Raw genomic sequence first — 26,728 nt, 5'->3', positions numbered from 1 at the left:
GTATGTGGTTGTGTGTGTCAGGTATGGTCATCACAGTGTGTCAGCGGGTATTCTGAGTCAGCTGAGGGAACAAGTGTCCTCAGAGCACTTCCATTTCTGGTTAGTGTCACTTGAAGAATTAAGCCGTGGTGAGGCAGAGCTCCTGGACTGCTCTAAACAACCAAGTCTGGTTCAGCGGCTTAGTCAGGCTGTGGCACATTATAGCAAATCTGTTGCAGCACTTAAGGTAAAGTGGTACATTGGGTTTGTGTCAGTGAAAAAGGAAAAGCAGATATCAGAAGACATTACTGCATCCACACTTTGATTTTTTTTTCATTTTCCCAGTATGTAAAATGAATTTGTAATTGAAAAACATGTTCATTGATGAATGGGATGGGGGATCTGACTTACTCAATATAGTGAAATGTTGGATTTTAAGTTAGCAGATTCTAACAAGGAAGTAGATATATATTATTTGTTATTCAGAAACTAAACTTCCGGATTGAGTGATCAGCACTCCTGCTTCATATCTTGGAGTTCTGGATTCAAATCTCAGCCCGGAGACGTGCTGCCTGAGGTTTTATATGGTTTTCCTTACTCTTGCCAGGCAAGTGCTGCTTCCTTCCACATCCTTTCTAATTTATATCAAATGAATAATCCTACTGCTTGATATCATGTAGTGTCAGTAACTTATAAGCAAATAAAACTGATATAGCTCAGGATAGGGACCGCTGGAGGGCTCTTGTGAACACGATAATGAACCTTCGGGTTCCATAAAATGCTGGGAAGTTTTTGAATAGCTCTACAATTGGCAACTTCTCAAGAAGGGCTCGGCTCCATGAGGGAGTGAGATATTCAAAAGGTGTCTTCCTAAAAGCAAATTAGACATCATGTGATTTTCATAGATCCTCTTGTTCAGTGATGTAAACTGAAGTGAAGGTAGCATTGCAGGCTGCAAGCACCCCTCTACAGAGCTTGCAGTTTCAGTCGGAATACACCAGGCTGAGAGCCGAGTTCTTACAGTGTCTGGCACAGTTGGTGCACACTTGTCACAGTCTTTGCACAGCTCCTCCTCCAGCTGTAGCGTCAGCAATTGCAGAAACCACTCGTGATAACCTGCAGCGATATGGACATATCACAAATCAGGTATGACTTGAAAACTTACAGCCATTATTATGAATATCTTGGCTTATATGTCTTGTGGGAAGTTTTTACTTGTCTATACTGGTGAGGGTTAGAGAAAGCTTGCTTTCCTTACTATAATTGTAGGATATGGGACGGTTGACTCTTAGAAATTTGTGTAGAAGTCATAATAGGAAAACCAGTTTTAGAAGTTCTGGCATGATGCCATTAAGGGGCTTTAATTTTTTATTTCCCCAACTGTTAGGATGTCACAATTCAGAAATTTTGATTTGACCCATAAGACAGACCTAGTTCCACCAGGAAATAGAAGTTTAATGTTAAAAAAGGCATAATTGATACTTGAAGAATACTATCTTCTGGGATACAGTGACATGTAGTCCCTGAAGATAGTACTCTTCATAACCACTGCTGTAGGAACCTCAAATTCTACCTAATTGGTACTTTCTTATGATGTTTTCCAGAAATTCAGTCTGAAAATTATGAGATTGGTAACTGTAGAAGCTATAGTGATTAATTTTTTAAAACATCAAGACTGTTAAGTCAATACGTTTTATGTTATGTTTCAATTGTTCTCCAGTTGAGAAAGTGTGTCAAGGAGTTCCGTTCTTGTGGTGAACTGTACTGGAAGCTGTATCAGAGTGCCTTTGATGCAGATCCTGCTTCCCTAGCCAACATTCAGATGTATCCTTCGAAAATAATTTCCAACACTTAATTTATTTAGTGTTCAGGTATAAGATGAAGCCACTCAATTTTGCCAGTGAGTGATTAGCACATCTGCTTTGTATTCAGAAATTCTAATGTTTGATTTTATGTTCAGTGGCTGGCTGTGGTGACTGAGGGTGTCAATGGTTTTACTTAGTCCCTATTAGTAAACATTACTTCAAATTAGGCCATGGCCACTTTATCATTGTTTAAAATTTGTGCTTCGAAGTTGTCTTCCCATTCAACACTACATAACCATGTAGTCTCATTTGCATTATTTCAGTGTTAACATTTCTTAGGTTGTTCAAATTCATTGTCTTGTGGAGAGTCTCTGAATGGGGATTTTATTATAATCAGTGAAATGATGTTCTTACTAAGAAAAGACATTGATATGGTTGTCAGTTTACTGAAGTTATTTATGTAAGTCTGTGTGTACACATAAGTTGGCTTTGGCCCGTATTAATGACAGAACATACTAGGTGGTTCAAATATGACCGGGACTGATTTTTTTTTTTTAAAACCATAATTGCCAAACACTTACTTGCACATGTCAGTCTTCAGTGTACTCCCCTCCGGAGTCAACATATTTTTTCCAACGTTCTGTAAGCATCCTGATGCCCTTTTAAAAAAAGACTTGTGGTTGGTGGTGTATCCACTCCTGAACAGTCTGGATGACAGCGTCGTCATCCACAAACTGCATGCCTTGCAAGTCTGATTTGAGCCTTCCAAACAGATAGAAATTCACTTGGGGCCAAATCAGGGCTGTATGGCGGATGTGTCAGAAGGTTCCATTTCAATTTCCAGAGGGTTTCCATTGTTGTTTTGGCCGTATGGGGGCATGCATTGTCTTGAAGGAAGGCTGCCCGCTTTCCACGTGTCTTCTGCTTGGATTGGAACTCTTCCTTCATGTCTTTTGCCAGGAGGTCTGAGTAATAAGCTGCATTGACTGTTCTGTTCCACATTCCTTGATAGTTATGTGCATATTCTCACGAATAAGCTTATCTGCATGATCAGTATTTGGCTCGGTGACGGATGTTAGCGGCCAACGATCATGCGGTTCAATCTCCACGTGCTCTCTGCCCTCTCTGAAGCACTTACACCTCTCAAACACATGGGTCTGTGAGAGACACTCTTCTCCATACTGTTTTGGAGTCTGTGGTGAATTTCAGCAGATGGGACGTTTTCTCCGAGGAATTTGATCACAATGCTTTGTTCCATGCTCTGCGGTACCTTCTGTACGCTCATCCCTCTAGCAACTTCCAGACAGGACTGAACAGGTTCTAACCCAAACAGGAGGGAGGGTGGAGGTTATGGCTTCACTCTCTCAAGGTGGCATAGCTGCTGCGCAGTGCAGCTTGTTTACACACAAATCAGTCCCGGTCATATTTGAACCACCTTGTACAAATATGTGTCAGCAAGAGAATACAGTTTGTGTTGCCTTAGAGGTTTGTGATGCGACTTCGATGCTTTGAACTGTTGAACAATCAGTATTTTCAGTCCCATATACAGATTTAGCATGTAGTCCTTAACCTTACTGCAGACTACAGCAGATGTGTGTCCTGATGGCTAATAGTGTGGAGAGGGTAGCTCAAGCAAACTATCAAGATGAGGCCTCACTGGAGTTCAGGTGAGGGTGATCAAATAAAACATGAACCTCACACATCTAGACTGATAATCAGCAGGAGTGGAAAGATGAACACTTTAGTTCACGTATTTGTTATGTTCCTTCAGATAGAACATTATGAAGTTGTTCAGAGTTTGAACTAGTAAACAAAGACATGCCTTGTAATAGTGATTATTATTAACAGCTGTGGTTCTTATTGGAAATGTTCTGTGAGTTGGTGTATATTGAATGATAAATTAAAAAATTCGTTATGTGTTCAAAATTGCTATACATATGAGATATGATCAAAAAGTTCTGAACTTACTTTACAGGACAAGGTTAAAATAGTCCAGTTTGTCTCCTTCAGAGTAGTCTCCTTTTGATTTTACACATTGATCCTAGAGATCCTTCCACAAATAGACTGGTCTAGAGGTATCACTCTAGACTTGTGTTACAGGAGATTCTCAGTTTGAATTTTGGGTGGGACACCAGCTGTGCTGACTGAAGCTTTTTTTGGTTTTTCTCAGTCCCTCCAGTCAAATGCCAGAATAGTACCTTGATTAGGCCATGACTGCTTCCTTCCAAATCCTTTTTGATCCATCTTCATCTGTCATCCTACCACCCAACGCTTTATAATCTTAATACTGAAAGCGTCATTAAAAAAATTGAATGATCTAGAGACCTTACCATTTGTTGCAGTGTGTTTGGTGCCATTTTGTTTCTTAGTTTCTCCTATTTTCTCTTTCTTCTCCCGCTCCTCTTTGCTATTCTTTTCTGTTGGGAAGGGGAGTGTTTGATTCTCATGTTGCACTTTATATATTCTCTAGTACTTCCAAAAATATTTTTCCTTTTTGAGTTTACAGTCTTTTTCAGGAAGCTTTTTAAGAGATTCTATCTTATAGCTCAGTGAATGAGGTGACCTGTCGTGGTTTCAGCAGGTTCCCACTGTTTGTTCTTAGAGTGCTGGGGTAATTTGACCGACTGACTGACAGACTGATCCACTGTATCTAATATCAGTAGTTTTGGGATGCTACAAAATTTACCCCCTGTTGGTAGGGACAGACAGACTGACTGCACAGTGGTGCAGGTCAGGGTATTATTTTTTCCTTGTATGACTCTGATTATGTTAGGAATTATTCTTATTGTTAGTTTCTGCCACAAGAGTGCAGTGCAAGTTTGAGGAAAAGGAGAAAGAGATGGTGATGATATTTATAATATACTTTTGTTGTTCAAAAAACCCTTACTCTCAAAAAAATTTATATGTTCCTGATTATTTGAGTCTGAAATAAATATTACATGAACATTACACAACAGTTACAATAACCATTTTATCTTTACAGTTGGAAGTTAAAGAAAAAAAGAAACAAACAAGCCATTCTCTTCAATACTCAAAGGGCTGTCATAATATGTATTTTATTTTATGTGACGTGGCTCCAGACATTTAACACATTCTGTATGAATGTACCTCTAACAGCTTTAATGCAGTATTTTAATTTTCTGTTTTTGTTTCTGGGAAATTATACTGCAGGTTTCCATTGTTTAAACAAACAAATCCTCCTCCTGAATATTGAAGTAAACTATGTTTGATAGGGCTGCGCCATAGCTCAAGCGGTTAGTCGCTGGCTTCCCATCGCGGCAGCCTGGGTTCGATTCTGGGTCTGGTCAAGTGGGATTTGTGGTGGACAAAGTGGTGCTGGGGCAGGTTTTCTCTTAGTACTTCTGTTTCCCCTGCCAATCTTCATTCCACCAATTGCTCTACAATCACCCTCACCTATCATCTGGGGCTGGTACAATAGGCCAGAAGTGGCCGCAGTGCAAGGGACTTAGTCCCACCCCACTAGCAATAATAAAAAAGAAACTATGTTTGATAGATGTGAATTTTTAACACTTTTTTTTTTCAACTTTGGCTATTTCATTGAAAGCTACCAGCAGTCAAATCTGGAGACACAGCACCTGATTCATTGCTGCCAAGAGGCCAGTGCAGTGGCACAGCAGCTGACTAAAAATGAAGATCTTAAAACTATTACACATCAGGTAAGGAAACTGAATAAAAGTGCACTACAGTTACAATAAAATTAAACTTCATAATAGTGTGACATGGATGGCATAGCGGGAGGTGGGGGTCGCGTGAACTCTGTGGTCTCGTGAGTGATGTCACATACCCCCACTCTGTCCATCAGTGTGCAACGCTCAGTAGACACCCCCTTCCCCGCGGTGACGTGGCAGATGAGCGGCTGCGCCAGGCAACCATTGCCACGGTGACGTAGCACGGGACACCACAGTTGCTACGTAGCCGTAAACAACTCCCGGCAGCACTGCCCAGCAACGCCTTTGTAAGCACGGCGGGGAGTCCGTGCAACGACTGTTCCTAGGCAGTTGTTATGCAACAGTGGTGCCTATTATGTAACTGTTTTCTGTGTTGTCCGTAATGGGGCTACATAAGGAGCAGCGAACACTATTCAACAGTTAGTTATGAGTTAGAAGTGAGTGAGTGATCAGTAGTTGCCGAAGTTAGTTGAAATGTAGCCGTCGCTGGAGACAGTGAATTGGAACAGTCGCTGAGTTCAGTTGTAGCGGAAAGAATACCAGAACGTGTGATTAGAAGTGATAGTGTGAGAAGCAGATGCTTGGCTCACAAGAGAAGTAATTGGGAGTGTGTAATACAGTTACACTGGTATAGCTCCCATATCGTACCGTGAATACGTGTAGACTACTGAGGACAGAGTGGACAGAATAGTGTGTAGTGTTGTAAATTGTGTAAACCGGTAACGGTATTATAATTAATTGTAGCCAAAACTTGTAGGTTGTTAAATAAACCAATTAACAATCTGAACGATGTCTTCAGTGGCAAAACATGTTACAAAATTTTACAAAATTAAGTAATTCAACATTTTATTTTTGATTGGATTCTGCCGGTTTAATTACTTTTTTCCCCATTAAATTTAAAAATAAAAATAAATCTAGGCTTTGTTTCTGAAAGAACATTGTCATCTGTTTAATGCAAAGATTGAACTTAGTTGCTTGCCTTCTTCATTTCAGCATATTGATTGCCTACTGAGGCAAGTCGAGATTCTGGCAGAATCTTCACTGTGTCTTCCACGATATTTCTTCCAGGTTCTTCAATCTACAAGTGTAAAGGTATTGTTAACAAATTATGTTCCCTCATATTGTTCATTTCAGGCATTTGCAGGCATTGTTTTATAAGTGGCTGTACTGTATTGTATTTAATGGTAATTTGTTTCGATAGAAAAAGTAGAGTGAAAATATTCATTTATAACAAAGTTAAATTGTTATACTTTCCTTTGAAACTCTGACCTTCATTTTCTCATAATTTGATCAGTTTCCTTTGTTTCCAGAATATATTGACCTTAGTCTAAACCAAACAGAAACAGTAATGTAACCCTCATAGTGTTCCTATAATGGTCATTTCTGCAGTTGGCTATTTCTCCGCAACCTCGGGTCTTGGGGGAGTCAATAAGTGTACAAAGTGGTTCTCAGCTAGCTGTCAAGGTAGAGGGAGTAATCCAGCATGGTAAGAGACCTGGGCTGTTCCGACGTGTCAGTGGTGTTGTTGTAACAGTATCTTCCCAACTCCAGGCTCGTTCAGCACACAACAACCATGACACTAAGGTAAGGATTAGATACACTGTAGGAGGGAGGTTGAGGTGTTTGGATATCCTGCTTATAGCAAGTTCTGATGTAAATTCATGTTCAATCAGTATACCTTAATTTGAACATTGTGGTATAGAGGTTGGCACTTCTGGTTCATATTCATGAGGTTATGGAGAGACCAGCCTTCCTGACTAGGTGTCTCATGATTTTGCTCAATCCCTCAAGACAAATGCTGAAGTAGTAAATGAACATAAGCCAGATAAGAAACACACATCAAGAGACACAGTATATACACAATTAAAACATAAGAAGAATGACTCCTATAGCAGATGAATGGCGTTACACACGAGTTTGATATACGACATGTAAGATGATAGATTTTAACAAGTTTTAATATCTAAATTTTATTATTGAACAATGACAAACACACATTTTATGTCATTTTATAAATGGACACTTGATGGCAGGCAGTGCAATGGTTTAACATGATTGACACACCTGAGGATGGCAGAATGATGCCAAAACATGTAGTGTGAAGTTACAAGTGAAATTGTATGCACTAAAAGACGGTAAATATATACACATTATGGATATTCAGGAGGTCCCAAGTTCAGTTTTTGGTCCAGAGACTGGAAGTCTAACTGAGGTCTCTTGTAGTTTTCCTTAGTGTTTCCAGGCAATGCTAGGATAGTACCTCAGATTAGGTTATAAACACAGCCTTCCACTTCTTTTGAATTCATTACTTATTAATGGTTATACCATTTTATCCTGTATGTACTTTGAGCTATTCACAGCATCATTAAATAAACCAGAAATAATTAAGTAAATTTACACAGTGTTATAACTTCATTGTTAACATTTTACTTGTTATTCACTACTTTACTATGTATGCCTCTGACCAGGGTCAGATTTAAGTGGAGTGACCAGGGGTTGCCTTGGGCCCTCCACAGAACAGAAATATAGCCCACAGGTTTTATTGAGACATTTGCATCTTTAAAATCATGAAAAATTCGTTTCAGTTTTTGGTTATTATAAGAAATAAGAAAGTGGGAAAAAACTGTCAACCTAAATTTGTTGTCACTTATATGGCCCTCCACATTTTGATTGCGCCAAGCCTCACTCCAACTGTAAATCCAACCCTACAGCTAACAAAGCATTATTAAGTAAATAAAGAAATTATATCCTCATACTGAAATCATGAACTGATGACTAAGTGGGTTGGTACTATGGTGATGTACCTGATTCATAATTAGAAGGCCAGAGAAAATTAACAGGTTCGTTCTCCTCATTCATATCAGGCAAATTCTGGAGCAGTATCTTCAAATAGGTGAAGATCATTCTCACTGTCTTCATTATTTATAATTAAATGCATGTGTTGGATTTTTGAGATCAGATCAAGAAAAAATCTGTCTTGATTGAAATACTGAATTTGCAGTCTTGAACTTTGAGAATTTTGTCATAACTGCTTTTGCTTTGTACAGTAGCATGCAAGCTGCTCAGTGGTGAGTGAGAACACAGCCCTACAGTTATTTATGAAAAAACTTCAATTAAAAAAAGATCTGATATCAAAAAGCATAAGTAGGAAACTTTAGTAAAGTAAAAAAGTAAAGGTATCCCTATAACAGGCTGTGGAGGCCCATAGGGTTGTGAGATGTTGAGGTTACCACATTTTCTAGACAATCAGCTCATAGATGGCAGCAAGGATGTCAGCCCTACGTGCCGGCTGCCCTTTACCCCAAAGAGTATTCCAAGAATATTCCTGGTACTCATTTCTGTTAGAGGCCGAGTTGACCCCAGGGCCATAGTGCGGCCGGAAGGATTAGGTCAATTGAAAAATCCGATGACAACATTGGGACTTGAACCCGCAACCTTCTGGCTTGTAGCATGGTGCCTCAACCAACTATGCTACCGCGTGCCCCCATTATGTAAAAATTACTACTGTTATAAATTGTGATTACAGCAAAGAAAAAGAGAATGGTCTAGTGGAAAAATTCTTGTTCTTGTCTAGATTATTGAACATTGTGGACATTTCTATCTGGATGTGGAAAAAAAAAATCATTGTGTATATTCATGTTAATAATCATTGTGTGGATGTGTGTGTGTGTATATATATATATATGTTTGGACTTATATTTTGTAATTTTTAAATTTTTAGCATGAAGCTCTGGTAGCAGGATTTTATATTTGTGCTGGAGGAAATATTGTTAGAAGCCTGTTCAGAGGTCCTAAATATAACCTACTATTGGACATGCCACTGATGGGGTAGTCTGTTGTTTTCAGAGTGTTATAAAAACAAAACCAAATGCATTTGTGCATGACAGATTTTGTGCCTTTATTGTTTCATCACATTTACATTTAACAAATTAAAATACAAACACAGTCCTGCATGTATAGTCATATGAAAATATGTGTCATGATATATTTCCCTAAACGTTTTATGTGCTAAAAATTGCAATAATCTGCCAATCCATAAACAACAAACATTCATATAGTAACGTGCACACAGTATTTGTGACAACATTTCTCTTTACAGAGTTCTGTAATATTACTATCAGAGCTAACTTCTTTTGTTAAGTAAACTTACTGGGTTTGTGTTGGCCATATTTACTGGTATTGTCTGACCTTGAGTATGATCACATTGCAAAAAAGTGCAGAATCATTACATCTGAGGAGTGAGAATAAGTGTACAGATTTCAAGGATATCCTCTTTTAGTAACCTTGTAGTCTTACATTAGAAGCAATAATGGTTATCCCAGCATGATATTTCATTATTTGTCCTAAACTACATCAGACATTGGTTGAAGTAATATGATATTATGACTTCCATTTCCTACTACAAAAAAAAATGATGATACACTATTAATCTCATGTTTTCTGTAAAATAAATATATTCTAGGTCTCATTTAAACACATTCATAGGAACTTGGTGAACTGGTAAAAGCCCCATCATCACTGTTTTGTATATTACATAAATTCCCATTAAAATACACAACCATGTGTGGAAAATTATCTTGTATACAATATGTACTACAGAATTTAAAAAAATAACTTAACCTACATTTGTAAAGACTAAGTAAGTAGACTGGTGGGACCTTACATTCTTATATCACATTTTTTAAAAATATTACATCACTGAGCAGCAGTGTAGTTGCAGACCTGTATTGTTAAAAATACTTTTAATTGCATTTCTTGTATCTGGATGAAGAAAATATATTAATGTAGTATAATTACTTGAAAAAGTGAATGAGTATGTTAAAATATCATGTAATTTAGTTCTCACTGATATTAAGTAGGAAATTCCCTTTCCAAACAGATTTGCAATACCGAAATCGTTTTTACCTACAGTATTCTTATCATATGACAGGTATGTGCTGTAAAATAAATATACATTTTCACATCATAATATTTTATGCAGTAACGAATTTAATATGAGCACTCATACTTCACTGTTACACCAGAGTAACTCAGCAAATTTGTTCATAGATCAGGAAATAATTATGCAGGCTATTACAAAACTTAACAGTGAGTACTCATAATGCTTATGGTTTTGATAACAAATGCTTATAATGCAGATTCAGAATTAACTTTCTGTTATGACTCCATAGTGTCCATGTCTGTGGGAAACAGCTGATAAAACAGAAATTTACAAGTTTAATCTTCAACATTCTTATTCTTGTCAGGAATGGCTCAATTGATGAAATTTCCAAATAAAAATATGCAATTCCATGAATAGCTGGTACTAGAATTCAAAACAGAATTGTTTATTTCAGGTTGCTGGAGATGGAGGCTCTGTGTTAACCCAAACAGTTGCCCCACATCGGGATTTCTTCACGGCACAGTTCCTGCTAGCATTTCCAACTGGTGGTCAGTATTTGTTAATAGTGGAGGCATCGGTAATAGATGAAAAGAGCAATGTATGGCGTACTGGACCCCGGACTAGTCTTACAGTGAAATCTCATGAGGAGGGTGGCAAGGTGGCAATAACAGCAGGTGTCCAGGGTGCTGCAGCAGGAACAAGTGCCGGTACTTCTGGTAGGGGCAACTTTCCTAACACAAGTGCCAGATTCTGAGAGCTCACTTCATAGCAGGTAACAAACACTTATTTGTATTTTGTACTCTGATGAATAATTTAGAATTGATGGGACATGGTTAACCTGTCTGTATTTGAGTGTTCAGAAACTTGGCCCCATATGATGATGTCCACAAATAGTTTATTTTTCTCTGTTTATCTAGAAACCATGTCAGATTCTAGAGGTGTTTGGTCGTTTGTAACTTTATGATCTGAGGTGGCTTGTTTGACTTTGAGTACTTCCTTGTGTGCTAATAACGTTTCTTTTTATCCATAATGAAATACAGTAATATCTCCATATACCAAAATGTAGATGACTCAGATGCTTTGACTTTGCTTAAGCAAGAGTTCTTCATATGAAGGTTATCCTGCACATAACTGTAGTGTGTTCAGCCTCACTTAGATCAAGGATTTCCTCATACAAATTATATTCTGGGTCATCCAGTTCATTTATAACTGTCACATTGTAAAGTCAATAGTTTAGACACTCCTCACCTTAGATTCTTTTAGGTCTTTACGTAAGAAGGGCTCTCCCTTATCTGTTAGATTTCATTAACTGATGGATTAATATTACTCATGTCACTTTATTTAATTTCCACACATGCTGTTTATTAAACATCCATAATTTCCTTGTCCCATTGTATCTGACCTGATTTCATTTGTACTAAGGAAACTTCATCATGTACAACATATGCACACAGTGGAATATTATGTATACAAGTTTGCAAGGATGATGCTCACACTTTATATTAAGAAGATCTATGGATCTCTCTCTCTCTCTCTTTCTTTTTAACCATATCTCAATTCTCTCTTTTCTGATGTTAACTTACACTAATTTTATGCTATTGGATATAAACAATAGTCGCAGTAGAATATGTTTCTTGAAAGGATTCTGACAATGGTGTATACTGTACTTCTTTTGGACTTCACCCATCGTCTGGTATATAAAAGACAAAAAAAAAAAAAAAAAAACCCACGACGTTTCGGAGACTGGATCTGTCTCCGTCTTCAGTGGTCGTCACTGGACCAGTGATTGAGACCTGCTCTTTCTAAGGGGCCCAAGTGAGTAGGTTTATCCTTCCCTATCCACCTGAAGACGGAGACAGATCCAGTCTCCGAAACGTCGTGGTTTTTTTTCTCTTTTATATACCAGACAATGGGTCAAGTCCAAAATAAGCCAAAAGAAGTACAATATGGTTCTTGTTAATCTTCTCTAATTACATTAGAAACAGACTTTACAGAAAAATAATTAAAACACATATATGTATATGTAAGTATTAACATTTAAGGCTTATTATTTACTTGACTTGGAAGGGATGTCCAGCCTCAGTAATAACACAGTGAAGAAATGTTAAACATCAGCCCTATTTTGTACTACTACAGTGTGATGTGTTATCCTACAATTATCAGTCTATTTATATGGTATAAAAATAAATGTGTTGTGCAAAATACAGCACACCTCATTTTTTAAGTCTGCTTCAGCAGTAATCTCCTAAGTCCCTGTGCTGTATAGGAGTATTTGTAAGAATGGTGCTTTGCTCGGTTATTTGTAAGCTCTTTGCCCATGAAAATTTTGATTAGCATCTTATTTTTACCTTTCTGCCAGCTTTGCATATTGCTGAATGATTTAAATTAAAATATGAAATGAAAGGAAGAATGTTCATTTCAAATCAACATTTCACCTTGGCATCACAGTTTTTAAAGTTTTTTTGCATCTTTAATTTTGATAGATGCTACATTTTCACTGTTTTATGTAAGTGGTTCTGCAATTGAGAAAAAATTGCTACAATCTGAATTTTTTTTTCTAACCCTGCAAAAGTGTCCACATTAGACTTTTGAGCTCCATACAATAAAGGCCATTGTAGTATCAATTGCATAACTATAATGCAGCATTTCTTAGCCTTGGTATCAGTACTCTTTGGGATAGCAAAGCAGCTTCCTAGGGGTACCATAAATCCTCACTCGTAATTTTCAGCTTTTCTATCAAAATGGTATGTTTGGGTGTCATTTTTATTTTGAATTGACCTAGAATAATGTTGTGTATATGGCAGATATAAAAATTATGATAGGTCATTTATCAGAGCATTAAAAATTAAGTTGTGGATTTTCAACTTGTTTTTCATGGGGTTCAGATATTTGGTGAATTCTTTCAGGAGGTACCAGGCACAAAAGGTTGAGAACCATGGTTGTAATGGAAGTATTATTGAAAGTATTATCACATCAAGGTGGCATCATACCTTCCTCAGCATTACATACACACAAATACACCTGCTTTGATATACATACATTACCTACATCCATCATTAGTGGCTATATGCTATGGCAACAGCAGATAACTAACATCTTCTAGTGTTACTTGCATAAATTATCATATAAATGTACTGAAACTACTTAGTAAAACATAATGGCTAGTAACAGGCAAAAATTTAAGGGGTTGTTTTCATCATAAAACAGATTCACATAAAAGAAATGATGCCTTCATAGCTGAAGTACAAGATGTTCTACTAATCTCATCTCATTAAAAGCAGTTAAATCCTTAGCTTTAAACACACAACTATATAACACTTAAGTGAACACCGACTGAAGCATTCACTGGTCTAGACCCTGTTCTATTCAGATTCACTAATTTCTGAAACAGTGAACCTTTTGACATATCTGGTAGAACAGCATAGATGGAGAATCAGTCCACTGCAAAACTTTCCCCTATACATGACAACAAAACACAGGAAAAAAAAAAATTGACCTATTCCAAATGAAATTTGATCCCATGATCACAATATTTTAGCAGTCAAAGACCCGATGTGCTGTAGAGTACATGCCCACTGCAGTCAGCTGCTGTACATTATTAACTAATGGAAAATTAAGTGTTACTGTGCAAATGCTGCAGCTCCAAAGTGCATAATACTGCTATATTTGTCTTTTAATATTGTGATATTACCATTACATTAGAACGTTTTCATAATTACCTTGCTGTTATGACCAACAGAAAGTTGAGAATTTCAGTTACGACATATGACAATCAACCATTCTATCTAATTACATTCATGTCAGGCGTTTAGTCCCAATTAGGTACTTTGTATGTAGTTTGTGTTGTTATCTCCTTTACTTCAAGCAATTGCTTTACTTCTTTCTTTATTCATCTTCAGTTTACTACCTAGTATCAATTGCTACAATGCTTTCAAAATGCCAGTCTTTGATTTTAGGAGATGAGTAGGAGAATCTTATCATTTTCACTTATTTTTATTTGTCGTTATGCTGCCTCATATTTGTACTTGTAAAATTATGCCACTCTGTTGAAACTACTTCCTTTCAAAGTCACCTCGTATACCACCAGTCTTGAACATTAGTTTGACTTCTGAAATGACAATGTCATGACTCACGGCTTTGCACATATCGTAGACTGTAAGAGCTGATATGGCAGCAGCTGTAAGAGCTTCCATCTCCACGCCAGTCCTACCCTCACATCTTGCTGTAGATGTGATAATGACAGCATGATGGTCTTCATCTAATTTCATGTCTACCTTGACATGTGACAGTGGGATATTATGACATAGGGGAATCAGTTCAGATGTCCGTTTAGCAGCCATTATACCGGCAAGTTGGGCAGTAGTCAGTACATCTCCTTTCTTCAGGCTGTTCTGCCCAATGAGATGTAATATGTGAGCTCCTACTTCAACTACAGCCTGGGCCATGGCTATACGAGTCGTGACTTCTTTGTTGCCAACATCAACCATTGCTGCTCGACCTTCTTCATCCACATGTGTGAGACTGCCATTTGTTGGGGAGCAGAAGCTACGTATTCCAAGTGTTCTAAAATTATTCTGAATTCGTGTATTTACAGGATCAAGAAATAAATTCTGATTCCATATATGTTGCATGTTTGAAATTCTGTTTAGTTGGTAGTGTCTCATGTTGGGGTTCCTGTAGATACTGTAGACAGAAGTTTGATCTGGAAAATCAGTTGGAATTTTCATAAGTCACTCAGTTAACCTTATGCTTAAGACTGTGGCTTAAAGACGAGTAGCCAATTATAGTAGGATTTTTAAAGTCACTTGTTAAAATAGACCATTGATAACAGATGGTGTTATATGAATACTTGGATAAAAGGATAAGAATTTGACATTTGAGAGGTGACAAAAATATATGTCTTCTGTAGATGCTCTGTGAGTGTTCATTTAGGTATGCTGTAAATTTCATTTTAATTCCTTTCTTCATTCTGAAATGCTAGAAATACTTTTGCCATATAAATATACATACACGACAGTTATCCACCAATAAGAATCATAGGTCGATTCTTCATCTTAGAAAGATTCTGCATACCTGTAAGAAATTATACTTGTTCATGAAAATGTCGAGCAAAACATACTTTTATGATCATAATTTTACAGCCTTTCACAATACTAAGGAAGGACATTTGTTTTTAAAGTAATGTTTTCTAGTCCATTAGCATTATGGGTATTTCTGTCAATTCCTGTTTGATTCTGAACAACATGATACTTTAAAATGTATTGTTACTTTATAATTTTATGTCTTCTGTTTTAAACTTGTACTTGATTCGCCCAGGTAGCCAGTGAAGGATCTTAAAGAGTTTTAAGGGTGGCCTGTTCTACTGGCTGATGAACCCTGTCTCCCTTGTTAACATTTCACAATATTCTCAGGTTTTCTTTTTACACTGAAAGTTGTTTATGCTTCTGAAATAAATTCCTTAATATTAATGAAATTTCCATCATAAATTTAGAACTCTGCGTGTGTTCTAAGGAATTCTGAAGCACCTTTGTACGTATTATAATACTTTGGCTATGAAAGGTTGTGAGCTGAGTTTGTAAGAAAATAACAAATGAAATATGTCATACAAAATGTCCACTCTCTGAGCAGAAGTAGAACCAGTACAGAAATCAAGATGGTTAAAGCTGATGTGTTTCAGTGGTATCTTTCATAAAAGACAGGATTATGTTCCCTCACATAAATAAGCCAAAAATAATGTGGTACATCCTCGGGTTACAGAAGCTAGCTGCGAACATATTGAATAAGCAGTCACAGACAGCGGACAGTGGGTGGAGGTTTAAGCAAAGGGGCTAATAATCTTTTACTGTAAAAAACAATTACTTTATAAAATGTTTTACGGGGCCTGAGACTTGGATGGATTCTGGAACAACCTATGGAATGGAAGATAGATGTGAGATTATGTGGTAAAACTTTGTTTCTCGTGTTATAGCAGGAACTTTGAGTGAGGGTGTTTGAGAACAGGGTACCATGGAGAGTACCTGGAATTAAGGCAGAAAGTAACAGGAGACTTGAGGGGGAAAAAGTGCACAATCAGGAACTTCATAATTCACATTCTTTAAATATTAGGATCATTATGAGGAGGAGATGGGTGCGGCAGGTAGCATGTATGTGTGAGATAACAAATGAAAAAATTTTAGCCAGACAGTCTGAAAGGAAAAGACTGAATGGAATGCACAGGTGGGAAGATAATATTAAAACTGAAAATAAAGAAACAGGATTTGAGTATGTGGACTGTATTAATCTTGTCTAGAATACTGTCCACTGGTAGGCTCTTGTGAACATGATAATTAAGCTTCAGGTTCCATAATAGACAGAGAATTTAATGACAGGCTGCGTGATTATTAGCTATGCTGCATGGAGTTACAGGGGAAAGTTATGCTGTAAACCACTGTATTATCAGCTCACACAAGAGGGAAAAGTTGGGGCATATAGGCATTTGTTCTGCAGCCGATGGAGAAAATGGGTTATTTGGTTCTATGACTTACCTGCATGCTGCTGCTTCTTTCTTCTTACAGCTGCTCCAATTAATGCAAGCAAATCATCTTCACTACATCCATTACGCATTGCATCCCTGTAAGTGTTTGAGTCATGGAATATTAAATCTGGTGTGACAGTGACTTGAAATATGTTTTATATGTCATATTCCTTTTATAAAAGATTTATAATACTTCCTTACCTGAGAGAGATCTCTGCATTTCCAAAGAGGCATACTTTAAGGTTTCCATCTGCTGTTATTCGAAGGCGATTGCATGAACCACAAAAATGTTCACTCATAGATGTGATAAATCCAATTTGTCCCTTGAAACCTGGGACTTTATATGCCTGCATATGATGAAAAAATTTTGAAAATAACTTCTAGACAGGTAACAAACTGGATAGATCATTTTTGTACCTATGGTTTTTGGTTATCACAGAATTGACCACCATTTAAAGCTTCCAAATGTTACATGAATTTGTTCTATATGCCAGGATTACTTAATTTTATCTCAGACAAAAAGTAAAAGGGGCTGCATCAGTATGTAATTTTACTATCATGTTCAACCCTTCCTCACTCATTCCCATGGTTACTAATGATCAATGGCTGCTGTAACAAGCAAAATGAACAGAGATTTCCCAGTAGTTGCTTGCTTTCATTTTTAGAAATTAGAAATGAAGCTAAACACTGTCAGTCTATTAAGTATCCATGATGGATCAACACAGATCTGCCTAAGTTCTTATTATTGGAGGACACCTGATGGTGAAATACTGTTGCGTACAAACATGTGTGATTCTTGCTTATAGACTTCTATGGCCAGAATCGATCGTGTAGTGTGCGTAATGCTGCGGTATATAAAGAATATGTCATGGAAAGACATTGGAAGATAAATTAGAAATTATCAGGTCATTCAAGGCCAAATTTCTCCAAAATTTGAGATTTCCCAGCTGACACTATCAACATGTCTGAAAAATCAGGATGTGATATAAAACAGGCCATAGGATGGGTAGGAATTGCAAAGATAAAACAAGTAGCCATATATGGTTATTTAGAAGATGAACTATTTAAATGGCTTTGCTGTGCTTAGGCTAATAATAGTCCTTTGACATGCTATTGCAGTGGTAGCTGAAACAGCAGACAGTCTTAAATGATATAGTAAAAGATCAACAAAAAGAACTGCACAGTTCCAGATAACTGATTTTTGTTTTGATTAATTTTTACAGATTATAAACCAATAACTGTGAACTACCAGCAGGTCTTCCCTTGGTTTGCAAGTAATTATGATCCCTACCTTGGATGTATCATTTGGACCATTTGGCAAAGCATGTAATTCAGGCCACTGTGCTATCAGTGTCTGGATCATCTCACGGTATGACACCATTTTCTCATCATTCCATTTGTTGCCAGCAAATGGCATATATTCAATGAATCTGATATCCAGATTACGGTCTTCTGTCAGTTGAACAAAGTCAGAAATCTCATCATCATTGAATCCACGCATCAGCACACAGTTTACCTGTTGCAGTATGGAATTGTACAATTAAATTAAAATGTCTCATTCTCTTGATAATAATGTTCTAAGAATTTTTGAAGACAGGTGTATGTTACAGATTTCATTATCTGGCAAAAAGAAATACTTCAAAATATGAGTGATTTTTCAGCATTTGTTTACAATGAAAGTATATTACAAAGGTCTTTCTCAGTGTGTCAGCAACAGAAGACAACTGTGTCTAAAGCAACCTCGAGGGTGCATCATGATCAGACAGTGATGAATTGTTACATCATCATTAGACAATTGCTAGATTCTATTTTCAGTACATGATGGGAACCAAAATCGCTATATTGGAGATCCTGTTGAAGACAAGGGACTGTTTTCCCATATGGTTGCCTGCTAAATATATAACACACCTTCAAAGTTGTTCTAGACAGAATAATAGTTTTCTTTTGTCATGTGTATTTTTTCATTTAAATAACTCATTATGAATCCTAAAAATGCTCAGACTTATCCTGTGTTTCCTCAGTTTCAGAAATTAAAACTGAACTATATTGGGCCTTTTTGTTTGTAACAGACCTATATATGTAAAAGCATGACTGTTGTAATAAACAGAGTTGAGATATAAAAAAAATGTACATTAATGATTTTTCATTAATTAAGAGGCACTATGCTACAAGGTGGAAGGTCATGGGTTCGATTCCCAATGAAGCCACTGGACTTTTAAATTGGCCTAATCCTTCCAGCTGCACTATGGCCCTGGGGTCGACTCAGTTTCTTAACAGAAATGAGTACCAGGATTCTTCCTGGGGGTGAAGGGAGGCTTGCTGGCATGTAAGGCTGACAAGCTGATTGTCTAGAAAATGTGGGAGCCTCGACATCTCACAAATTTATGGGCCTCCAAGGCCTGTTACAGGGATAGATTTACCTTTGTTTTTTTTTATGTAACAATTCAAATAAGTGTAATTAATAATTTTTAATACTGTATGTATATTTAGTAGTCTTTACTTTCATATAACATTCATGTAATAATAAACTTTTTAATATAGATGATAAAATGTATACTCAAAAAGAAGTACAGCCAAGATGAAGTCTGTAGAAGAAAGCAGGTAATGAGACCATGCCAGTTGCTTTTGAGAATTGTAGCAATTAGTGCTACAGCCTTTGTAATGAACAGTTGTGAAAAGGAGCAAGTCATAGACACAAGGAAGGTTAACAGATTTCTTCCAAATGTTCATGTACTTCATTTGTTCATTCATAACTGTACAATTCATACTGGACAGAGTTTCCACATGCATCCTCTACACCTTGGCACTTGGAATGCTTCTAGCTATTGCAAATATGTTTCTTGAAGATATCAGGTTGATAGTTCCTGGAGTATGTAATTTGGCTTACTTTCATTCTTTTCAAAGTCTAACACATAAGAGACAGTCTTTACCTTGACTGAGTTGTAACCTAACTGGAGGGCTAAGTCTATTCCTGCCATTACTCGTTCCCATCCCTTTCTCCTAGTGACTTGCTCATAACGAGAAGGACGGAGGGTGTCCAGGCTCACATTGAGAACATCTAGGCCTGCTCGTTGTAAGGCTACCAGTTGACGAGTTAACATTAAACCATTGGTTGTTATGGCCACTGTTTGTAGACCTTCAAGCTTCTTTAGAGATCCTGAAAAACAGGAATTTTGGTATCCATATTACAACACAGCTACAAAACAGTGTTGTAGATTATTGAAATGATTACTTATTGTCACTGCTGTCAAAAATAAGACCTTAAGTTTGTATTATAATATTGCATTTTGAGAATTAAATTAAGAACAATTTTCTTCTGACCCACTGGTTGCATACAAAGCAGAAAATCATGTAACTTTGATTTCAGAGAGAACTATACGAAGGGGGACCCAAAAATAACTGGAAACGACCTGTTGCACGCGCATGCTTTGTAGTTATGAGTTGTGCTGCTAGGTGGTGTTAGCTGGGGGTCTCTTGCGACTGTTAGTGAGCTGGCGTCAGTCTGAGTTAAGTGGTTTGTCTGTGGTGCTCTGTTGTGTGCGTTCCTGTTTCAACCCTTTGGCGATTAGTGAGATGGCCGACCAGAAGGAACAAAGAGTGTGCGTGAAATTTTGCTTTCGTTAGGGAAAACTGCAGCCGAGACTGTTGGGATGCTTCGGAAAGCCTTTAATGATGATGCTTTGGGGAAATCACAGGTCTACGAGTGGTTTTCCCGTTTCAAATCTGGCAACATGTCAACAGAAGACATGCCACGCCCCAGGCATCCTTCGGCGGGAAGAAATGACGAAAAAATTGCCAAAATCAAATGTGCAATTGATGAAGATCGTCGAAAGACCATTGACCAACTTTCTGAGGAAACGAACATCTCATGGAGCACGGTCCAGCGAATTTTAACCGAAGGTTTGCACATGAGACGGGTGTCTGCAAAATTTGTTCCTCGCTTGCTCGGAGATGACCAAAGAGAAAACCACGTGAATGTTTGCCGCGACTTGAAGAGTGAAGTGCAGAACGATCCAGAATTTCTTAAAAGAACTGTTCCTTCTGGTCGGCCATCTCACTAATTGCCAAAGGGTTGAAACAGGAACGCACACAACAGAGCACCACAGACAAACCACTTAACTCAGACTGATGCCAGCTCACTAACAGTCGCGGGAGACCCCCAGCTAACACCACCTAGCAGCACAACTCGTAACTACAAAGCATGCGTGTGCAACAGGTCGTTTCCGGTTATTTTTGGGTCCCCCCTCGTACATACAGGGAACTGTTCTGATAATATCTGTCCACATAAGTACATTAAACCCCTTTCACAACACTTCAGCCATATGTTTATGTCAAGAACCAAACAGCAGTGAATGAAAATTCACACCAATACATCGTAAGAAGAATAAACCATATTTCAAATTCCAAAGATGATATTGGAAGGTTTTAGGCTTTCCTGAAAGATCAGTGCAAACGTGAATCCTCTTTATGGGGGTTGATGCTTTTTGGATTATATTTTCAGTGTTTTAGAGATCCATTCTGTCTCCATCTTTGTCAGTACAGCCTACATCTACATAATGCTATGCCCAGAGACAGAATCCACAGTATACAGTTGGTCTTCAGAATTTTCTGGAGCCCCTTGTAAAATATTAGGTGACTGTCTGTTGCATCTTCATTAGCTAATTCTAAAAACAGAGCCTGTTATTATGGGTCTTCAAATCCTAGTGTTGTGCATAATAATTAGTAACACTGATCCCTGGAAATTTGCTGTACCTCATTTTTTAAAGTCTTTCATACACAGTTTCCTTTTATTTATTAATACATGTATATGTGTTACAGTCTTTCCATAAAGAATGCGAATACACATAATTCATGATAAAAGATTTACAGTTTTTTTTATTGCTAGTGGGGTGGGACTAAGTCCCTTGTACTGCGGCCACTTCTGCCCCTGATAGGTGAGGCTGATTGTGGAGAAATTGGTGGAATGAAGATTGGCAGGGGAAACCGAAGTACTCGGAGAAAACCTGCCCCAGTGCCACTTTGTCCACCAAAAATTCCACTTGACCAGACCTGGGATTGAACCCGGGCTGCCACGGTGGGAAGCCAGCTACTAACTGCTTGAGCTATGGCACGGCCAAAGATTTGCAGTTAGTACAGCATTATTTTAACATATGATAATTATAGTGGCTAATATGAGTAGTTCCTTAAAGACATCAAACAGAGTTATATTGAAGATTTAAGAATTCTGTTTTTCAGGATGTAATGCTGTGTAATCTGTTGAAAGTCAACTGACATCAGCTGACTTTCATGAATTTTATCCCAGAAGATAGGACTCTTCATAACCACTGCTGCAAGAACTCCAAATCCTACAGACTTACACATTAACTCTAACTGATGGTGAATAAATGTGCTGAAATCTTCTTGGGCAGTCAGCCATGTCAGTGTTGAGTTAAATACCAGTGTTTCAGAGATCATTTACATCTCCATCATCAGGTTCAATGATATAGCCAATCGCCCAAGAAGATTTTAACACATGTAAGTAACTTATGATACCATGGAACAGAATACTTCTTTATAAGCTAACAATCAATTACCTGGTCAAACTATCAAATGGTTTTGTACCATGTTTACAAGAGCTCATCATTGGACCCTGTCCTAAGCCAGATGAATCCAGTTAACAACCTCACACCCTATTTCTTTTAAGCTCCATAGTATTCTCCCATGTATACCTAGATCTCACAAGTTGGCTCCTCCCTTCTGGTTTTCTGACCAAAATTCTTTGTGTATTTCTCATCTCTCCATGTGATCTACTTGTCCCACCCATCTTATCCTCAGTTTGGTCATCCTAAAAATATCTTATGAGTATAAATTGAGAATTTATTTATTATGAAATATTTTTCATCCTGTTTCTTGGGTCCAAATACCCTCCTCAATATCCTTTTCCCAAATATTCTCAATCTCTTTTCCTCCCATTGGGTAATTATTATGACTGTAGTCATGTTGTGGTGTTTGCTCATAAAACAATAATCCAAAACATTCATGTGTTGTGTGAGATCAGCAACCAGATGAAAGAAAGTCTTGGAACTTGATTTGCGACTTAAACAACAAGTGAATAATAAACAAACATATTTGTATAAGGCTGCTGATTTCACATATGCACATTTTCAAAAGTTCAAGTTTAAAATAAATCAGCCATGTTCTTCTGGAGTGTTTGCTTACCAATAATATCAACAAGGTCTTTCCGAATTGTGGGTTCTCCTCCAGTTAAACGGATTTTGGTTACTCCTTCCTTTACAAACAGTTCTGCTAGACGGATAACTTCTTCGGTTGTCAGAAGATTTTGTTGAGCTGTAAGTTTTATTCCCTCAGCGGGCATGCAGTACGTACCTAGAAGAATAATTTCAGTTCAGTTTATAAATATAAGAGATGGTAGTGCTATGTGATATCATTGGGCTAGCAAAATCTTTCATTACATTTATGAGAATGAGGAAAATTCATTCAGATATGAATATCAGAATGTAAAGCACCCATTATCATTATTTTCCCCCCTCAAAATAAGCCATGTTACTTGCATCTCAGGTTACAGCGTTCTGTGAGTGATATGCGCAAGTAAGTATGATGTCGACCAAATGTATCAGTCAGTGCAAGTGATTGCCCATTTGCCTCTGTAGCATCTTGTAAAATATTTTGCACCTTTGGCAGCTTTGCCTGTAAAATAAAGCAGTTTGACAGCAAGTGATGAGTTGTATGTTTTGTTGTAAGACACTTGTATACCCAATATATTTCCTAATTACTGGGTCAGAGAGGTTCAGAACTGAAACAAATTTACTTGTGATTTCCATCAGGTAAATTTAAGGGGTTTCTGACATCACATAATATTTCCTCTCCACCCACATGAAGGGAGCACACTGATATGTAAATAAAACACTGTAACTACCAATAGTCCATCAGATGAAAACCATCTTCTATGTGGAAGTAAGGTTTTGAGTTTTGTGCGATACATGTTGAATATAACCACGACAAATCACGAATGCATTAAAAAGATACCGTCAATTCAACAAGTGCCAACGTAAACAAATTTGTTACGGTCAGTCGGTTACGACTTTTGATGTTTTTGTTAAGCAACGTGTCGTGCATATTACGTATGAACTGATAAGACCTTCCTGTTATTGATTGTGTAACAGTCAAGTGTACATTCATAAAAAAAATTAAGTTTTATTTTTAAGAAAGTGAATGCCCGCGGGACTGCTTTTATCGCTTTTTCAGCATTGCATATTCTATTCGACCATTGGTCGTTAGAGTGTAACTGTACTCGAAAACTCGGAAAGACCTTGCATCACAGATAACCTCTATCCTAATATCACGGATCATTAAACACATCAATGACTAAATATGGAACTTTATCTACCGGACGTAAATAAGACTGTCGTGAAAGTTACAAATTTACCTCCTTACCATGCTTTATTTTTTAAGGTTTTTAGTAATTGTACGTCTAATTCAACTCTTTTAGAATTGTTCTGCACAAGTTCGCCCATAGTTTGAGATACGTGTATAAATTGGAAATTAATTATGGTATTTTTTTAAATAGCGTCACTATAAATACATTAAAGAAAGAGAGACATTAGAGCTGTAATGCACTTCCTCGTCACGAAATCGGACGGACTATGTTGGCCACCCTGAATATAGTAGTCGACGGAACAAAATCGATCAAGAGCTCCAAGAGCAGGAGACGATTAAGTAGGATAAGTAATTTAGTTAGGTTAGGGGATATCCGAAGGTAGGTCAGAGTTAAACCAGTTCCCACATCAGTCTGGTAACCGTAATGTGCGCCTGATACACGGTATGTCTTTATTTCCGGCGTATTCAGATGGTGATTCTGTACCGTGGAAATGCAATGACCAAGACATCAAAAGAGATGATGCAGTGGTTGCAGGTTTGTTGCGTTTTAAATGATATGTTTGGCGAGGTGATGGAAGAGGTTTGATTACTTCGCTTCGTAGTTACTGGGGATCAAATGGTTAGATTCATATATGAGGGTCGAAGTGAATTTCGTTCGCCCTCCTAAGGAATACGGGTCGCGGATGGTCATGTGGGTGTGTTCCTGACACATGAGCAGCCCACTAGATGTACATCCATTTAATGGTGCTTCAGTAGTATGCCTGCCTCAGTGCTTATGGGGATATTTTTAACAGCCTCTACTTATTTGCACAGAACAGGTTTTACAGCCTTCATGTTTAAAATTTGCCAGAGAACATTTGGTTTTCATTAGGTCTAGTCTGTTACGTTACACTTCTTGACTATGTTTCACATCATTGAATTATTGTCGTAAGAGTAACTGGACTTCCTGGAAATAGTGCCGCGCCATAGCTCAAGCGGCCTGGGTTCGATTCCGGGTCTGGTCAAGTGTAATTTGTGGTGGACAAAGTGACGGTGGGGCAGGTTTTCTCCAAGTACTTCGGTTTCCCCTGCCAATCTTCATTCCCCAAATTGCTCCACAATCACCCTCACCTATCATCTGGGGCTGGTACAATAGGCCAGAAGTGGCCACAGTACAAGGGACTTAGTCCCACCCCCACTAGCAATAAAAAAATAACTGCAAATAGTTCTGAAATCTGTGGAATGTCCCTGAGCAGATTTTATATGACATGTGAACTTAACATAGTTTTGCTGTGTGCCTGTGTGATATGCTGCTACCTCACATTTTGGAAAGAACACGTTGCTGTGATGAGCTCTGAGAAAATTAAAACAATCAGCTTAATTTAATTTAATATAATTTTAATTTCTTGTTCCATCACATCCATTTGAGGCTGAAGCCTAGATACAGAATCGTGTCAAATTATCTTGCTACTACCATCAAACAATTGTCTAAAATCTATGTATAATTTATAACAAAAAATGTTTATGTCAAAGTAAAGTCATAGTAAAGGCAAAAAGTACACCAATTTTATTTGCAGATGATGCCAGTGTGTTAATCTCACATGCTAATCCAATTATGTTTAGAAATAAGTAAACGAAGTATACAGTTTACTAGATGATTGGTTCAAAAAAAACTTAATGTCTTTAAATACAATGAAAACATATTATATAAACTTTACTGCAAAAACCAGGTACAAAGGGATATAGGAGATTTAGTAACAATTATTACAAACATAAATGATACTAAATTTCTTGGACTGACCATTGAAAACGATATGACCTGGGAAAGACATATCGATGAGGTAACAAAGAAATTGACTACAGCTTGTTACATGATCAGAAATATAGAACCAGTAGTATCTATGAAAATATTAAAAAGTATCTACTACTCATATTTCCATTTGGTTATGACGTATGGCCTGATATTCTGGGGAAACTCATCGCATGCCGAAAGGGTTTTCAAATTGCAAAAGAGAGCCATAAGATTGATCAAAGGCTGTGATCTTAGAGAGTCATGTAGAGAACATTTTAGGGATATGAACATACTGCCCCTAAGATCACAGTACATATACTCATTAATTATGTTTGTAATAAATAATAAAGAAATATTTAATATAAATAAGGATTGCTATGAAAAAGATACTAGACAGAATATGAATATACATATATACCAGGTCAATTTGGTGAAATATAGGAGTGGGGTTTATCACATGGCTGCAAGGATTTATAATAGACTTCCAAATACAATCAAAATAATCTAAAATAATGCAAATAAGTTTAAAGCCAGTTTAAAAGAGTTTTTATTTGTGAACCCCTTTTATACATTAGAGGAATATTTTAATAGATGACAATGGCAACATTATGCAAAGGGTAATTTATATATTTAACTTTTTAATTTGATTTATATTACAAACATATTGACAACTGCTTGATTTATAAGCAAGATGAGTTTATACTACTGGAC

At 37.3% G+C, this 26,728-nt stretch overlaps 3 protein-coding genes across 5 annotated transcripts in view; 2 read left to right on the top strand and 1 right to left on the bottom strand.

Annotated features, from left to right (window-relative positions):
- The window catches only part of LOC111865539 (integrator complex subunit 7), a 28,398-nt gene extending 10,220 nt beyond the window's left edge, over positions 1 to 18,178 (top strand). The window contains exons 11-19 of the mRNA XM_023853653.2: positions 22 to 226; positions 931 to 1,125; positions 1,700 to 1,803; positions 3,365 to 3,451; positions 5,350 to 5,461; positions 6,467 to 6,565; positions 6,863 to 7,057; positions 10,810 to 11,127; positions 18,093 to 18,178. Coding sequence (XP_023709421.1) covers positions 22 to 226; positions 931 to 1,125; positions 1,700 to 1,803; positions 3,365 to 3,451; positions 5,350 to 5,461; positions 6,467 to 6,565; positions 6,863 to 7,057; positions 10,810 to 11,109 — 1,297 coding nt within the window. The 3' untranslated portion in view covers positions 11,110 to 11,127; positions 18,093 to 18,178. The remainder of the gene's footprint in view (positions 1 to 21; positions 227 to 930; positions 1,126 to 1,699; positions 1,804 to 3,364; positions 3,452 to 5,349; positions 5,462 to 6,466; positions 6,566 to 6,862; positions 7,058 to 10,809; positions 11,128 to 18,092) is intronic.
- LOC111865540 (molybdenum cofactor biosynthesis protein 1) lies at positions 12,249 to 24,228 on the bottom strand. Its single transcript, XM_023853655.2, is given in 9 exon segments — positions 12,249 to 15,057; positions 15,366 to 15,428; positions 16,880 to 16,965; positions 17,071 to 17,216; positions 18,161 to 18,385; positions 19,800 to 20,026; positions 23,068 to 23,235; positions 23,421 to 23,556; positions 23,786 to 24,228. Coding segments are annotated over 9 exon segments (1,767 nt in total). The 5' UTR covers positions 23,852 to 24,228; the 3' UTR covers positions 12,249 to 14,407.
- Positions 24,229 to 24,553: 325 nt separating this feature from the next.
- LOC111865556 (nuclear exosome regulator NRDE2) overlaps positions 24,554 to 26,728 on the top strand; it is a 49,767-nt gene continuing 47,592 nt past the window's right edge. For all 3 annotated transcript variants that reach the window (XR_004513143.1, XM_023853691.2, XM_033751869.1), the window contains exon 1: positions 24,554 to 24,781. Coding sequence is in view for 2 of the 3 variants with exons in the window: in XM_023853691.2 (XP_023709459.1) it covers positions 24,691 to 24,781 (91 nt within the window). In the remaining variant the exon portion in view is untranslated. The remainder of the gene's footprint in view (positions 24,782 to 26,728) is intronic.

The sequence above is a fragment of the Cryptotermes secundus genome, unplaced genomic scaffold (assembly GCF_002891405.2).
Source record: "Cryptotermes secundus unplaced genomic scaffold, Csec_1.0 scaffold836, whole genome shotgun sequence".
Taxonomy (NCBI): domain Eukaryota; kingdom Metazoa; phylum Arthropoda; class Insecta; order Blattodea; family Kalotermitidae; genus Cryptotermes; species Cryptotermes secundus.
Note: the sequence above shows the minus strand (reverse complement) of the source record. Positions and strands in the feature narration are given on the sequence as shown.